Source organism: Saccostrea cucullata, unplaced genomic scaffold, assembly GCF_032062105.1.
Source record: "Saccostrea cucullata isolate Sc308-1 unplaced genomic scaffold, CSIRO_AGI_Scuc_v1 ctg1130, whole genome shotgun sequence".
Classification (NCBI taxonomy): domain Eukaryota; kingdom Metazoa; phylum Mollusca; class Bivalvia; order Ostreida; family Ostreidae; genus Saccostrea; species Saccostrea cuccullata.
The window spans coordinates 653,346-671,734 of NW_026937409.1; the positions used below are offsets into that span (position 1 = coordinate 653,346).

Here is an 18,389-nt window from a genome sequence, read left to right on the forward strand (position 1 = left end):
ACTTAAACAGATGATAGCAGAAATAAAAAAAAACTTGTAGTTGTGTTTGTACCAAGAACAAATTACTGTGTAAGTACAGAGTATTGCATACTACAACATCAATCATTATTTGTTAATGTGCTTTTAAGAGATAACTTTGAGAAAAATTAACAAATGATAGCAGAAAGAAAGACAACTTGTATTAGTTGTGTATGTGCAGTGAAACCTAATACGACATACACTGGAAGATCAATTCTATATCAGAATAGACCAGGTGGGATTTCACGTTAAATTTCTTTCCCATTTTACAATTTTTCATGTGTTTTACATAAAAAATTGTAAAATGGGAAATAAATTTTAAAAAATCAGAATTCACAGTGTGATGAATTGCACAAGTGTCAGATTAGACATTTTTCACTGTACTAAGAAGAGGATTTAAGGAGGCTAGGGGGTCAACAGATTATTTTTTTTATTAACCACCAGATATAAATTACTTTTTTTAGATATGCAGGTAAACTTCGTTATCTCGACATCGACGGGACAATCGGAAAATGTCGAGATATCCGAGGTGTCGAGATATCAGAGTCGAGACTCGACGTCCTTAATTTTACTGCATAGTAAAACCGTAGACCTCAACTGAACAGACGTGTAACTTCCTACATGTCTTCAATAGACTGTAACTCATTTGTTTCGGCTATCACTCTATATTTATTACAAAATCTAATAAGTTATTCTCAAATGAAATTTATGAACTGCTTTCTTTTTTATTGAAATCTTCTCAATTTACTAAAAACAGTTTTCCTTCCACTAAACCAGCATTAGATCCATGTGCAACTAGCTCTGTCTGAACAGGATACGAAATGCGCTCTATAAACTCCAAACTGGAACGGTACAAAGTCGACTTCTGAGAAAAAAAAAATTAATGCGTATATTTTTAAAAATTATTTCATTTCATTTCTTTTTTTATTTCATAATTATTCATCAATAATTTCAAATTCATTTTCAAACCAAAATTTAATTGGAATTGCGCATTAAACAAACTTAATGATGTTACACATACATTTACGGCTGATGCAATAGTCGCGCATGTTGTAGATTTGATTGCTTCCTGTTGAATGCATTTTTACCTCAATTTTTAAATTAAATTGAATTCAATGTGAATATTGTTCACTGTTATTCAGTTACTTTTTAACAATTTTTTAAGGTTTAGTTAGATTTAGACATAAATAAACGGTTTTACATTTAAGCAGAATCGAGAAGATTTAAACAATAAAATGCTTTCTTTGTTTGTTATTACTGGAATGAACGGAAGCAGCTGTTGCAGAAAAAATACATAACACGCATAAGCGGGTTATGTGAATTTTTTCTGCAATAGCTGCGACCGTTCATTCCAGTAATAACAAACAAAGAAAGACATTTTATTGTTTATATTTATATCTGTTTAAATAATCAATTAAAGTAGGATTAAAAAGATTAATTATTGTATTAATGATGCGAACGTCTTTATACGTTTCATTGATGGAACAGCCACTGATTAAGAAATCTGTACCGGCGACATGCCTACTGTAGTTTATGCAGTGATGAACGCAATGGGGTTTCTTAAGAAATAAAGGAGAAAATATTCATGCAGTGGATGTAAATATTTATCAATGATACTACTAAAGCTGAACATTAAACAATTATAACGTCTCAAAGACACCGAGGGGGCTTGGGATTTCTCTACAAACACATTTCTACAAAGCAGTATGTAGTGGAAACATGGGTGTGAAAGGTGTGAATTTCTGACGACATCGAGAGACACGGAGTCGTCCATGCATGACGAGCGACCATCTGACAAACAATTAGAGCAGAATATTGCCCCAATGTCGACATATACCAGGTAAATTTTGCTCTTGGGACTGTGAATATATGTCGAGATCAGCGGGGTGGTCGACATTACCGAGGTCGACATATCAGAGTTTTTGTCAATCATTTATATAGTAAATAATGCTGGGACCGCGGACGGACATTGACATATTCCAGGTTGTCGACATATCCGATGTCGAGTTACCGAAGTTTATTATATCTTGAGCTTTCAACTATCATCTGGCAAAGAAAAATTTCATAAATTTTAGGTTTTAAATTTGATTATTTAATTATATCTTTATATGGAGCTCTTCTTCTAAAGGAGATCAAAATAGTCTAAAAATGGCCACGACCACCCAGCCTCTTTAACATTGTACATTACCTTGTTGAAAACCCACAGGTGACCAGGAGATTGCCTTGTATATCAAAGTCGGACAGGGTACCAGTATGGGCATCCAGAACGTGCTCCGGTTTCATGGTCCCGTGGTCAAATAGGGTCACCTGAGAGGGTAAAATTCAAATACACAAGATAATAAAACAACACACTGTATCATCATCCTATTTCATCAATGAAATTAAGTTTAATATGTAAATTTACGTGGAAATATACATGCATATAAATACTTCAAAACTCCTCACTCTGAACAATACATTCTACATTATTATCAAAAAATAGATAGTCTTACATACATGTATAACCTGAAGTGGTCTCATTCCCAAAATTATCAATTCTCCCCACCCCCGCCCCTCAGAACGTTTCCCTTGTACCTTTCCTGCAGTGTCCCCTGCACAGATGTACTTGTTGGTGCCTCTTAATATAGCACAGCCTGGCTCAGGAATATCCACCTGTTTACAAATAGAAATATTTTCTCTGAGATTTCATTTTTTTTTTTTTTTTTGGTTTTGCAGAGAAATATTTTTTTCTAAAACAACTTTCCTAGGTACACAACATGTTTATACATAGGCAAAATTTTTCATGGGGATAAAATGTTGTTGATTATATAAGATAATATGTTGTTTATTAATATTTATACCTACATTAATTTTTTTGTTTAAAACAAAGACAAAACAATGAATGTTAAAAATCTATAGTTAGAGATTAATTCTTGATGCTAAAAATTATCTACGAAATAGATGAAATTCAAATTCAATCCCCACTGAATATTCTATTTTTACAGTACTGAGAGACATATAAAACTGAATTAATTTTGTTGCTATGACTAAGTCCTTCACCTCTCTAATGACCTCCTTGTGTTCGACCTCTATCTCTATGACCTTTGTCTGGTGACCTCCGATGATTACCGTGGAGGGTCCCGTCATCATCATACACTGCATGTTGTGCATTGTCGGCCCTCTACAATTTTATACACAGCAAATATCAAATGAATGACTTTAAGTGAATGGTATACTATAATACAATATATGGTACAGTATTATAGAAAAAAATTAGAAGCCAATATTACAGTTGGGGCTACATGTATAGACTCAAATCAACATAATCCTTGTATTCTACATGTTAACCTTCAAGATACTAAAGTAAACAAATATATATAAGCTTTTACTTAAGTTTAATTACACCCAGAAAAGTGATTCTAATAGTATGTAAAAACTAGATATATTATTATACATGTAGGTTCACATGTGGTTTTTTCCTCTGAAAAGGAAAAAAAATATTAAAGTAAGAATAAATAAAGCCATTAAGGCCATATAAAATTGAAATCTTGGTTCTCAGGCCCGCGCGCATCCGTTTTGAGGTAGCCGCATTGCCGATTTTATTGTATTTTTGATAAAATAAAAAGTTGGTATTGCGGAGACCAATCCGGGAAAAAAAATTCCGACCTCATTTGTTTCGTACTTTAGTATTCAAATATCACTTCCGGTAGCCATTTACAATGAGATTTTGGCTACTTCGTTTGAAAATACATTCTAGGACATTACCTACGATGTTTACACGCTGTTAAGCAATGGATAAAGCAGAAATTTTGACCAGAAATGGAAAGTATATCTGTGATTAAAAAAATTATCTTTATGTTAAAGAAAATTCGGAAATTAAAATTAAAAAAAATACCTCCCTCATCTACTTTATTGCCAATAAAATTAAAAATAAAATGCCGCCCTCCCGCATCTGTTTTGGAGAAAATTGGCCTGAGAACCAGGGAATTAAATTTAGATAGCCTAATTAATAATCTACAATAAAACAAGCATCAGAGTCCATAATACATTCAAATTTTAAGACATTGCTTACATAACATAACAAACAAACAGAATCTAAATCAGAATTATGCCCCTTTAGCATATATTTCACTGATAATTTCATACTCTTGTCACCGGGTTCACAGGTGCATGAAAGTCAGTCAATAGCTCAGTTGGTTAGTGACATTTGGCGCCCTATGAAAAAACCCACTGTTTCCTTGAAATATGCTTCTTGCATTTTCTTAACTCATAGAATTTGGAGACGAATTTCTATGAAGAGGGTGAATATGTCACTGGGTTTACAGTGCGTGAAAGTCAGTCAATATATCGGGTCTCAATAGATAAGTTGGTTAGAGCACTGGCACGGTGCGCCAGAGACCCTGGGTTCAGTCCCGGTTGAGACGAGACTTTTTTCACCACCTGTGACACTCTTTTGCAACCACAGATATTAAATAACCTTCCATCAACATTTCTACCTTTCTGCTACTTTCATGGCCTACCTGTAAGTGAATATGGGAACCCCTCTCCTGTTGTTACAGGCAAGGCAACTCTGAGTAAGGGAGAGAACTCCTCGCGCCAGCGGGACAATCTGTCGAACGTCTTCATTCACGTGAATTTGAAAGGATGTGTACTTCTGTAATTCTAATCCGAAGTATGATGTCACATGACCCTATATGATAAAACATATAAAACATTCAAACTTGTTAAATCCGAATGTTGTATATTCTGAAATCTTGCCCAATATCTTTAAACTTGAAGCCCCTTTCCATAAAAGTCTATGATGAAAATATTATCTTATCCAAAATGTTGTCTTATCTAGGCATTTTTCTGGAACAAGTAGTGCCAAAATTAGACAAGTTTTACCACTGTAGACGCAATATAGTTTCTTTTAGTTTAAAATTGTATTTCTATAAATAAACCCAAAGACATAATTTTAAACCAACCTTTAAACATGTGCGAGAAATATTTCACAAATGTTTCACAATCTGCTCATGCAAATATTAAATTTTGCAAACCACTTATTTTGTTTCGTTTTTGTAGAGAATGTTTGCTCCGTGTTACAAAAAACAAATCGTTGAGGACTGATTTCAGACTAACAAACTACACATAAAAGATGACGTGAATACTACATGTAGTTGCGGTTTACAGTATTCTGAATAATTTCTCATACGCACCCCCTGGTTGCCCATCCAGAGTAATTCCTGAGTATCGTAGCAGAGCGTGGACACACCAAACCTATCCCCCCCGTCCACCAGAATGTTATTCATCTCCATAAAATCCTGGTTAAGATCCCCTCCACTGGTATATACATCCTACAGTGAAATAATTAAACAGGAGTTAGCGTTAGAAAACTATATCTAAAAGACATCAGTTATCAATTGTACATTCTAGGATAAAATGAAACACCACAGCTCAAGTTAAAAAACTTATTGTGAAAGATTCTCATTTATCTTTACATCTTAATTTAGGATAAAATGAAACACAGCAGCTCGATCAAGAGAGAAAACAATTTCTGAAAGATTTTCTGCTAAAAAAATTTACTCTGATAAAGGAATAAGGGTCGACTTTATTTTACCGGTCCCCAGATCCGCAAGATCCTTGCACTCATTGGACTATGACATAACATTTACGTCACTCAACTGATAAGGATTAAACTTGCACACTTTTCGACTGAATAGGGTTAGTCTTGCACCTACCTGAGAGATTAGGGTTAGTCCTTGCACAAGTATGCGATTAATTAGGGTTAGTCTCGAATCCATCCAAGAGATTAGGGTTATTCCTCACACATTATTTGTCAGATTAGGGTTAGTCTAGCATCTTCCCTGAAGATTTTGTCTAAATGTCTTAAACTAAACTTTTAACCGTAGAATTCGATTTTGGGGTCAAAATGGCCAAAAACTTCATATTTTTATTTTTTTTTCGATCACTCATGCAATCTCATATATACTGAAGTCGCCTTCGGCGACACTACATTTTAGCACCTTTTTCTGGGGACCGGTAAAGTAAAGTCGTTCCAAGGAATAAGGTTTTCATTAAATTGAAATGTACATTTTAACTTAAATTTAGCGATTCAAAACATTTCAAAAGCCCATCAAATAACAAATGCTATAACCTGAATTACAATATTACCTGGTTGGTATAATGTCCTTGCATCATCATGCCATCATTTCTCCCAAGGTCTGGTCCACTGTGCCCCCCTCCATGCCCCATGTGCTGCGGTAAGTGTGGGGGTGGGGGCATGCCTTGGGGTATGTGTCCAGGGTTAGGTGGCATGGGTGGGGGGCCTGCATTGGGGGGCAGGTGTGAGGGCGAGGGAAACTGGGGGTGCAGAGGCATTCGGTTGAAATTCATGTTGCTCTGCTTTTATATGGTCATCTACAACATAAAATATTCATTCGTTGTTATCATTTCTTTATGATTTTAAAAGACAAAATAATTTTTGAGAAAAAAAAAAGTACAGTATCTGTGAACTGCAAGTGCAACATCTCCCTATATCAGTATATCATGGGATAAATAAATACATTTTTTTTTTACAAAATACCTACTTGTAACAGGTTCCTTTTAATATTTTAAATAACATTTTTGTGTGACATACTTTTTTCAATAATGATATGACCCACTTTATTTAAATATTTTGCATGTGTTTTAGTTAAAATGTGTTTAAAATGTGTTTTGTCTCCCCCCTTTTACACACAACCAAAAAAATCACCAAAGCATTACTTTCCCGGAACTTCAGTTCTTACCTTAGAGCAAACAAAATGGATAAATAAGGAGGAGGCTGAATTTTGCCGTTACGGTCTCCTAAAAATATAGAATTCCCTTTCTTTCTCCCTCGCAAACCAAATTTTCCAACAAATAATTTTTCACCTCCTTATGTTGAAGATTTCGTACTAAGAGAGAGCACTCTTCGCAGATGAAGTTGAATTAAAGTACTAAGAGTACTGACGGGACTTGTGTTATGTTCTCTTCTTATCTTATTTTCTGAGGGCAGTGAAATATGAACATGTAGTATATTTGCTGTTCACAAGTCGTGCTCTGTGGTTTATCCCAGTTTGGCATAAATTTTTAATCACATTAATCAAATGTTAAATGACTCCATAGTCTTAAAAGGCTTTCAATTCATGCATAGAAGTACAAATAAGAAAATATTTTAAAGGGGAAAAGATACAGCCTTATATATTGCGCTCTCTATCAGTTTATCTGAAAATTCTTGAATTTTTTGAATTTAGACAGCAACAAGACTAAGTGATTGCAGTCTGTAATTCTAAGTGTTTAGGCAGAGGACGCCCGTAAATATAGATTTACTATGTCGAGTTTTATTTACCTCAGTGCCGATGAGTCTCAAATATGTTATGGTCTGTATGGTAATCGTGTATTTTACATGTAAATCTATACATGCTATAACATTTCAAGGAAAAATAACATGTTTAAAATTTATAATATAAATACTTGTATTTCTCATATATTTTTATTGCATGGATTTTAGTTGAATTAATAATTTTTACTTGCACAGTCCTCTTTAGAAATTATTTTGTTAAAAAATACTGATTGCACACAGAAGTCATCTGAAGTTAATATAAAAAGATGCTTGAGTTTCTGATTGACAATATATATGTGATTTTTGAAGACCAAGTTTTCCAAAAATCTATTGGAATTCCCATTGTGTTCCATTTTTGTATTCGTTAATCTCGGCGAGATTCGTATATAGGGAATAAAATTTTTGGCCCGACGGGACGTCAGGCCAAAAATTTTAGTCCCTTCGAATCTCGCCGAGATTAATATTCGTATGAAGCAGAATTTGTCTGAAAACTCTTATACATGAAACGAAGAAAACACTTGATGTAGCCTAGGTTCAACTCGACATTTTGATATACATGTATATGGACGATGTATTGTCAATTATAAATGGTTTTTCCATATTGTCAATTCACAATTTTAATTTCAATTCTTATGTCGGTATCCCGGTTAGTGTGAAATAAAAAACACCACAGAGTCTGAAATATTTTGATATTTTTGTGAAGAAAACGCAAATAATAATCTAACAACCGAGCGATGTGTTAGTTTAACATTTCAATCGTCAATTTTCCTTACTTAATATGCAGCAATATACCTTTATCACCAGCATACGGGTTTATATCTCTTAGTTGATTCGATGCTAAAGATCATGCTCTACGTATGAACACTTTCTAAAACGACGCAAATTATTGACAAAAAGATGATGAGACAAGAATATCAGCAATCTCGTTTAAAGTAATTATTTCGTAAATGCCATTGTCGATACAATGACATTGTCAGCAAATGAATTTATCATAAAGTTAAATACAGACTGGTGTTTTTAATACTAATTATTAGGCCATTCAATATACACACAATACAATTGTCGATGGATTTTCCGTTATTTCCCCCATCATATAAGGAGTACATAGTGGATATTCAGGGGAAGCTCACTCCTCCATGGAACTTGATCCCACATCTGATGTTTGGGAGCAGGGGAAGCTCACTCCTCAATGGCACCTGAATCCACATCTAATGTTTGAGAGGCCCATGTTTGATCTGCTCTGATTTTGTATTATTCAATGAACAATAATGATATAATGGGTATCAAAAATGGGTACCGTACTTGGCGACAAGGACTTGAAACAACAATGTTCTGTTTGCCAAAATTCAACAAATAATCATTTGTACTGTTCAATTGACTTTAAAATGTCATAGCTAATAGGCATCAATTTGTGAGTAGTTCACACTATTTTAAAGAAGCATTTGACAGTAAAAAAGCTAAGTACTCAACGGTCACCATATGTTTGAAAAATGAGTGAAAACGACATCGTGTAAGAATATCAAAACAATTATTTAAATAGATATATTGTAGTTATCTATGTTTGTCCGAAATTCAAACAGCAAAGGTCTGAAAAGAGCAAAGAATCACAAGAAGACAAAGACAGTCTTATCTGCCATTTTCTTAAATATTCGTGGTCTTGTTGTTCAAATTCTTGTACGTGAAGACAGTCCAATTTCTGGAGGAGTCTATAAAGCAGTTTTTTGCATTAAAAAAACCAAAATCCGCGAAAGGTTTTTGAGAGGAAGGAACTAGAATCAGGAATTCACTACATTAAATTTCTTCATGACAGCTTCCAAACCCACACGCCATGAAGAGAAAAGAAGTTTTGGGATAAACAGAAAGATAATAGTTTGCTACACATAATATTCGCTGGATCTGTCAACCTTTGACTTGGTTCATTAATTTTCCAAAATTTTAAAAGAACACCTTTCAGAAAGAAGAAACAAGTAGGACAATCATAGGATCTGCCATAATCCAGTATACGAAGGGCCATACTCAAAAATGAACAGAAAAACAACCAGAAATGGATAAAAATGTTACGGACATATGTGTTTCAATTCAAAGAGAATATATTATTTTAATCATGCAGACTAAATCATTGAAAAGCGTGTTTGCTTCCGTTGATTCAAAAACTCCTTTACTCTTCTTGACGAATGGGTTCAAGCGTTGTGAAGAAAATTAATAGCCATTCTCTGTAACCACTTAAACTTCGTTGCCCGCATGGTCACCGATTTTGATGAAACTTCACCCATGCTTAGTATTGACACCAGAAACAAATATCAAACAAAATTTCGTTGCTATGTGTTCGGTTGCTATGGCAACACGGAAAAGTTTGAAAAATCAAGATTTTCAGCCATTTTAAATCTTGACTGTGGCTTAATAAAAACTAGAAAAAGCAAACAAACCATTCTAACAAAAACATGACAATTGATGTCACTTATACTGTAAAGAAATTGTTTAGAATATATCCTAATAAGTGGTAACCAAGGGTACATTTAAATACATTTAAAATTTGAAATATGCTGAAAAATACCCCGTATTCACTAATGGTAGGTCATACATGCTCAAATTCAATCAACACTTAAGAAAAACAATGAAAATGTTTGTTTGAAGTATATAAGTATAAGCAATATTATTCTATAAATAAATTTTTTGGTTGCCATGGTAACACGGTGTAACCATGCAAAACCAGTAACTAAGATTGGGTTAATGCTACTGTCTAGGAAAAACATGAAAATTCAAGACTGGCAAATATGCATCCTTAGGACATTGCAACACCAAAACCATAAGAAAAATTGGGTATAATTGCTACTTTGCAGTGTTACCATGGAAACAAAGTACCACTGCTTAAATGTGAATTTTTTTTCGCTGCTTTAAGAATTAAATTGCCATTTATTCAAGAAACAAATTAAAGGACTCAGCTTGAATGTACTTATCTATTAGAACTGAAGTTGAATGTCAAATATTGCTAAAATTTGATGAAGAAAACAACACTGTTGCTATGGTTAGGGAAAACGTTCGATTTTGTGAACTTTATATCAGTATTAAACCCTGTGTGCCAACTTCTTGCATCCACTTAGAGATTGCAGTCAAAATGAAAAGTCAGGTGAGCTGTTTATAAATATCAATCATAAAAGTTTTGGGACTCTACATTTAAGGATACGTATCCAAGGAAAGAAAATATTTTTCAGGTTTTTAAGCATAGATTTTCTGCTTATTTCTATAGCAACGCTCTATTTGAAGAATCTAATCTGAATTTTTTCAAATGGGAAAATTAGGAGAACCCCAACATCTTTAAAAATTTATCATTAGTTATGAGGAAATGTGCTTTTTTAAAAGATAGGATCAGATTTAAACATACAGAGTGTTACTTTGAAGGCTCTTTGTGGTATAAAAACCTTGGCAACCATTGCCAACCAAAATGAAATATTATATTTTGTTCTTGGTATATGTTTCAAGGCTCTTTTTTTATTATTTGGTCACATTTTCTATAATTGCTTTTTATTTTTACGTGTATGACTTTATAAAATTCAATGAATATTTTTGTTTACTCAAATACTTTGTTACCATAGTAACGTATGTAATAGTTGATTTACCAAACATGTTTATCATGCATTTGAGACATTTGACCTTCAACTTTTGGAAACAGCCATTGCCAATTGTTTGCTTTGCCGCAAATGTTAACTATGGGGCTCTAAACATGTTAAAAAAATGCCATTTTTCAAACTTTAAGACATGTTGCCATGGTAACTATAAAACATAGCAACCATTTTTTGTCTGATTTCAGTTTAGGGTATCAATGACTTTTATCATAGAGAGTTTGGAGAAATTCTTCGTGCCACAGCTTGTATAAAATTTCAAATCATTACAGAGAATGGCTCTTAATATAGCAGATCCCTTCTCCAATAAACTTTTTTTGCAACAATGTTTTTTTTTTGTTTGTTTTTGTTTTTTGTCCAGATATTAAAAGGTCTTCCTTAATAAGAATCTGATCAACAAAACCACTCTAATGAAGAAAATGGCACATAAAACTTTCCTTGTGCTCTGACAATTCTTTGACCTTTCTAGACATTTACATTTATTGGTCTCGTGCATCCTGTTGTAATTTTTTTTTGGGGGGGGGGGGGGGTCAAAGCAATTCAGGTTCCATTACCTGTTAGAATATTAATCAAATGTGGATAATATCGATTTTTGATTTTAAAGTAAATATTTGCATATCTTACAGGCTGCCGTTTTCAAATAATGTCAGACCATAGGGTAATCATTGAGAATAAAACTAATCCAGTGTTAATTGTTTTATTCTCACTGTGAACGACTACCAAAAAAACATACCTACCAAATTTGCTATGCGCATGAAGTCAATCAAACATCATCAGTGTTAATTTGTTGATAAACATCACATCGGTTGTTAGTTCTAGTTGCCATAGTTATCATTTGACGCCCATTTTATTATTTTTTGATCATTAAAATGCATCTACTCATTTGTCTATAAAACAAATATCGGTTGCTGTTAACATCAAATATTTCAGTGAATATTTCTTTTGGATTCTAACCAAGTTTTACAGAAGCTTCTTTCTTCAATCTAATTTACTAATTCTTTACCATTCATTTTTAATGCAGTATTTTGAATAGCCCAGGTTTTTCAGCTTCTCACAATGACAAAAAAAATTATGAAACGTAGTCATATAAACGGTTATCAATTTATTAAATACATTTATTCAATGATGAGAGAAAGCCCAGCTTAATGCCATATGAATCCTCAGGAAATTATTTATTGAAAAGCCGTCGCACTTTCTATACTACACATGTTGTAGAAAAAGAAAAGTTACATTTACAAACATTTGTTGTATATATAATTATCTAAACCATTAGTTATAAGCCTTTGTTTTTAATAAATAGTTACCAGAAATCTTTAAGGTAGAACCTATGTCGGAAATGTCTTTGTCACAAGATTTTCAAACTTTTCAAAATGATAAATTAGTACATGCTTATCAATCAGTTAAAAGCTCATGATATGTTTCCTTGTTTTTAAATCTAGTACAGTCTGTGAAATTTGGTATGGTAATTACATTCTGCGACTACACATTTTTAGGGGTACTTGTCAAATTAAGAAGAAAAAATGAAAAATCACAAAAATACCCCTTCAAACATCGTCGTTTATATAAATTATTATATGAATAATATTAATCAATTATTTCTCAAAAAATAATTTATTTTTATTCAATTGACATAAAAGATAAGTCCACATTTAAAAAAAAAATAGGCAAATGAAGTCAAATTTTTTTAAAGTCAATTATCCATCCTATATTTGTAAATATTTTTCAGAAGTCCTTATCACAATGTTTTTTAATATGATGAAGAACATAACCAAATGATTACCAAAAATTAGGGATGTCAAAATTGTCAATAATTGATATTCTAATATTCGATAGGAGTATTCGAATATATTCGAATATTCGATCAAATAAATACATTTTGCATTATAGAATATATATTTTCATAGTCCAGTCAACCAGTATAGATTTTATGTCATTATTTTGGAATAAAATTTCAAGTAGAGTTTTGTAAATGCAAAGTAATTATATTTTTAAACTTTTACAGAGTATATGAAGAGTGAATACATGTAAATCCAAAATGTAATAAAAATTATTTTTGAAAATTCAAAATATTCTTTAGTATGCTCCAGATTAATTGATCGTCTTACAATGTACCAAAGCCTGCACTAATTACTCCTACAAATTTATACCACGCTAAAGAATTATTTACTGAAGAAAAATTAAATTCAATTAATTTTAGCTAATTAATTTCCTGATAATTATTTTAACGATATATACATAAACAAGGGATCAATGTGTTTTCTGTACAGCTGTGTTCTTAAACAATACAAACTGATTGCAAGTACTTTATATACCAATAATTGAATGATCAAAGAATAATTTATTCTAATAGATACACTCTTCACTCTTTTAAAGTAATCCAACAGGAGTGTCTTTTAATTTCCTTTTTAACCAAATATTATTCCTAGTCCAATTTGGTTCAATTTCAAATAAAACTTGCTAGATTTTTTCTCTGTTAAATGCTTGTATACTTTACAACCGAATATTTGAATCATATATTTATATTCGAATATCATCTCATCGAATGAATATTCGAATATTTGTTGACATCCCTACCAAAAATATTAAAATATATACCTTTCGCCTCTAACTAATGAGAGATAGGTTATGTACCGATGCGAATATTCTTGACCTTTTTGCACTTACACGGGACCAGTGTCTGTTCTGGGTTACTTTGAGATTAAAAATGTTAACCAAAATTTGTACTTTTTATTTAAAAATGTATAGAAAAATTGTAATCGAACACCAAGAAAATGAATAAGTAACTACAATACGTACATCTTTCATTTAGACACATTTCATCTATATATTGCACTATTTAGTTACTGAAGATTTCTTAGGACTTTTGCATTCCTTCAAAATGCATAGGCGTCGGAATCGGGGGGGGGGGGGGGGGGCAAGGGGTGGACGTTTCTCCCGAGACAGAGGATTTGGGTTTTGATGGTCGCCATGCTTATTTTTGGAAAGGATATTCTTATCCACCCATTCTGTTGCCGAGATTTGACCATTTCTGACAAATAAATTGTTCTTGTTATAAAAATTAACTTACACGGAGAGAAATATAGAACTCAGAAAAATCTTTCAGCTTTTGTGACAGAACGCTACGGAGGGGGTCACGTGACCGCCTATATCACGTGATTCGCGCATGCGCAGAACGGTGACAGATGTGCATTAAAATCGGAGAGGATTAATTTAAAATATAATCAACACTGAAACCAAATATTACTTCTATTATGGAAGTTATTCAATTAGTTCGCGAACTTTTTGATCATCTCTCGTACTAAGTTTTGATATTTAACATTGTTTCGTTATTTAGCCCCCCCCCCCCCCCCACTTTCCACAGACACGTCGCAGTATAGGTTAAAAATGGGGAAAGTCGTGGTGTTTGGAAAAAATTTTGGTACTAAATTTCGAACCTAATCACTATCCCCCCCTCCCCCCCCCCCCCCCCCCCACGAAATAGGATTTTCGTGATTGGTACATTTTTTTTCCTTGTCAGGTTTTTTTTATGGTATAATTTTTTTTATCACTTAGCCCCCCCCCCCCCACTTTCAATTTGCTTCCGATGCCAATGAAATGGCTACATAAAATTAACATTTTGACAGTAAGTTGTATACATTATAATTTCATTACACAGGATAGTCTTGAATTTATCAACTTAATTAAGGTCAAGATCTAGTAAATGAAAGTTGCCTACAGGTTTCTCTTCTTCCAGAAATATATTGTCATTAGGCATAATAACCAAAAACTTTTTCAATTTAATTAAGATTATTTTGGCATGATTTTGATTTCCGTGTATTTCAAAATGCAGTATTTTCTACCATTTCTATTAAAGCTGTAAATTACGGGAAAAAGTGACATTGAATTAATTATGACGTCATAATGGATCTAACACAAACACACAATGTGTACACCAGGTCACGTGATCTCAGCATCAAGTTTCACATCAACAGTGTTAGCTTAAGATAACCGCGACCTCTAAATATAGAATGACACAGGCTAAACTCATTCACTAGTTGTGAAAAGCGCTATATAAAACAATCATTATTATATTATTATTATTATAAATAAATAAAGATGATTATGAAGTTCAAAATAACATGTATTTAACATGTATTTATTTGCATATTTACGTGTACACATGTATCTATATAGAAACGGGTCTAACACCACCAATAATGTCAGGTCCCCAAAGGAAAGGACATTGTTTTTCACAAATGTAGCCCATTCTCGGTGGTGGACGGGGAGCCACATATCCCCACTGGAAATCATTTTTGAAAATAACTGCGTAATTAACCACTGTCGTCCGTGGAATGCCCCTGCGAATACCAAAGGAGCTGATTGGGGGCAGAGGTCGAGGAAAGTTTGTATATGTCATCCTAGAGTTATCTGCCCATCTCCATCGGCCATTTGTAGATTTCCCGCCAATAAACCAACCATCACCGCGATTGCCTGTAAATATATACATACTATTACTGTTGATTTAATGACATGATGGCATTTTTTACCATTATCTATATTGTCGTTTAGGATCTACTTTAATACTTTACCTTTAAAATACTATGATTTTTAAAGAAACCATTTGATTCTGAAAGGGTAAATTACTGATATCGTTCCTAAACTATCATTTTCAATCCAGATTCCTGTTTATTTTCCTGCCATCAGAAGATATATTTTATTTATTTTCAAAACTTTCAAGAATTATTCATTTTTAAAATCTGCCTCTCCGGAATCAAATGCTTGCATTTTTTATATCACGCAGGACTGAGAAATTCCAGGTGATTTGAACATTATTTTATTGTATAATTCACATACAATGGGATTGGTAACAAGTTTTTGCAACATAGAAAAGCCTTTCACTATTCAAAGTAACCCAGAAGCTTGAATAGACTGATATGAACGATAAAATTTCGGAGAAATTTTCAATGCTAAGAATTCTTCATTTTTTTTAACGAAATATGCAATTTATCGTAAAATCATGTAAATATTAAGGGTCTTACTACACTCCTCCCTAAGAAATGTTTTGACAATGTTATCCTCTCTCCTATTGTCGATTTTAACCAAGTCCCATCCTCGACCCAGTCTGCGGCATGCAGTGCGTGCTTGCTCCCACGAACGCACGCGACTGCTGTAATCAAAGATACGAAATCGACTATCTCCGGTAGTTGTGTCTGAAAGAAAACGGAATAACAGTATAAGATGATTATAACATAGATCTTTTAATGCTTATATGTTATCAATATCATTTTTAATACAATTTTATAATGTAGCCAGTTTTTTGAAGATGTGTGGGGAAAATTTAAATAATTATGTTAATGGAAAAAGATTATTTATTTTCTTGGTATGTTTATGGACATAACACTATACTTTGAATTATATGCAGTATATTTGTACAGTGATATCTTTATAAACTATGGAACAAGGAAAATAAAAATAACCCTGTATGAAAATGAGATTTCACTGAAATTTGTGCCTATTTTAATTACATTCTACGTTTACCGTAAGTTTATTTATTCACTTATTTTAAAAAAGCCGTACAGAACATAAGGGTTAAAAAAACTAGCCCTACCTAATAAAAATTGGGTACAAATATATGAAATGGACACTTTGAAATTGCTTTGGAATCTTTATGTACATTTTCAATATCCAAATAATGCTATTCTGGTTGCAAGACAGAATAAATTTTTTTTTCTTAAATTTAAAGTTATATACCCCATGGTATTTCTTGTAAAACCTGTGTGTGACAGCTGGAAAAATTCAAATATAACAAATTAAACTGTTGGGTCTTAAATCTGTTAAATTTATTCTTGTGAGACTTACCGATTACAATCACAGTCAGCAAAACGAACCAGAAAAGCTTTCATCTGTCAATTAAAAAAATAATCAAAATTTTGTTTTAAAACAAAACTTAATGTTTTGAAAAGAGATAAAATGAAAAAAATATAATTATTAGGAAGTGCACTAGCTTTAAATATTTTCATTTTTATCAAGCATTTGTTATTCTTTAAAATTATTCATGTAAAATATTAAATCGTAATTTATTATTGAAGTGAGAGATGTTTTTTAAAAATTAAAAGTAATTAATTTTATTTGTTTGAAATCGTAAACAATTCAAATAAGTTCAATTAAAACAACAGCACAAGTGCTTGCATTCAGATTTGTTGCCATAAAAAAAAATCAAACATGTTTTATAATCAGAAAAATTTGTATAAATTGATATTTCTAACTTTAAATTGTGTAATCAATACAGCTTTAAAAATAGAAAAATTGATTATTTTTCAACGTATCAAATTCAATTATATATTTTTAAAAGATATTTTTATCCTTTTGTAGTTTTAAGGAAACCTATCTTGAAAGAATAATTCATAAATGAGAACATTTGAGCTCTGATAGTATGACGGTCATCAAGAACTTTAAATAATTATATATAAACTGACTGCAATTAATCTTTAATAAAAAAAAGTTTTATCGTTTTATACAAAATAACTCCACCACAATTCTGTTAAGAGCACCACCAGCACTGGAGGATTGAAATTTTGACAAGCACACCAAACTTGTTTCCAAAAAGTTACATGAAAGTGCATATGAAAAAATTGTTGTCTTTATTGATACGCGTAAAACATAGCTTTAATAGTTCAGAAATTTAATTTTTTTTAAAAAGACCAAAATATTAATCCGAGATTTTTTTTAAAAGACCTAAAAAATATTAAGAATTTTTGATCCGGACTCATTTTTGGCACACAGTATAAAAAGTTAAAAATTATTTCCTATTCAGAAGAAGCAATTAAAACAAATGAACGTTTTAACTCTACTACCCACCTTGTTTATTCCTCTAAAAGGTAAGTATTGCCATACTAGTATCTACCTAGAGTATTTATATATATATAGGACCTTTTTGACAAAAAACCATATGTGCACGTGATCAAAATCCCGACAATGACAATGACAAAATTTGCATGTCAAAATACCATAACAAATACACATATATGTTGACCAGGTATGCAAAATTTGCACTTTTAGTATAATTTACGACGTGAGAATTGAAATTAAAACATGAAAATAATCATTGAAAATTCCCAGTTAACCTTCCATAACTTTGATTGATTAATTTTTAGTGTCTTAAATTTTACGCATAATGACGAAATTATGCTGAGTATATTTAAAGTTTTAACGCGTTCACCGGTTCTTATAAAAATATATATATAATTTACTAGTACTTCAAGAAACAAAATGATGTATTTATTTTTGAAATTTTATATTTAAAATGGGTTCAATCTGAACACCCAACAAAGTAGATTAAAAGTACATGTAGCAAACTGGTAAATCTAAATGTCATTTTATTGAAAGTATACATGTATCTATAAAATGTAATATCAATAAAAACAAAGATCCATTGACACGTAAGAAAGACCTTT

At 32.1% G+C, this 18,389-nt stretch overlaps 2 protein-coding genes across 3 annotated transcripts in view; both read right to left on the reverse strand.

Annotated features, from left to right (window-relative positions):
- The window catches only part of LOC134248162 (PAN2-PAN3 deadenylation complex catalytic subunit PAN2-like), a 32,985-nt gene extending 26,066 nt beyond the window's left edge, over positions 1 to 6,919 (reverse strand). Inside the window, exons 1-7 of the mRNA XM_062730585.1 lie at positions 6,762 to 6,919; positions 6,148 to 6,393; positions 5,193 to 5,330; positions 4,518 to 4,687; positions 3,058 to 3,178; positions 2,593 to 2,670; positions 2,207 to 2,325 (exon numbers count right to left, since the gene is read on the reverse strand). Of these exons, the coding sequence (XP_062586569.1) occupies positions 2,207 to 2,325; positions 2,593 to 2,670; positions 3,058 to 3,178; positions 4,518 to 4,687; positions 5,193 to 5,330; positions 6,148 to 6,369 (848 nt within the window). The 5' untranslated portion in view covers positions 6,370 to 6,393; positions 6,762 to 6,919. The remainder of the gene's footprint in view (positions 1 to 2,206; positions 2,326 to 2,592; positions 2,671 to 3,057; positions 3,179 to 4,517; positions 4,688 to 5,192; positions 5,331 to 6,147; positions 6,394 to 6,761) is intronic.
- An 8,181-nt stretch (positions 6,920 to 15,100) lies between these two features.
- LOC134248163 (dromaiocalcin-2-like) overlaps positions 15,101 to 18,389 on the reverse strand; it is a 48,591-nt gene continuing 45,302 nt past the window's right edge. For both annotated transcript variants that reach the window (XM_062730588.1, XM_062730586.1), the window contains exons 2-3: positions 15,975 to 16,145; positions 15,101 to 15,426 (exon numbers count right to left, since the gene is read on the reverse strand). In XM_062730588.1, the coding sequence (XP_062586572.1) occupies positions 15,122 to 15,426; positions 15,975 to 16,145 (476 nt within the window). In that variant the 3' untranslated portion in view covers positions 15,101 to 15,121. The remainder of the gene's footprint in view (positions 15,427 to 15,974; positions 16,146 to 18,389) is intronic.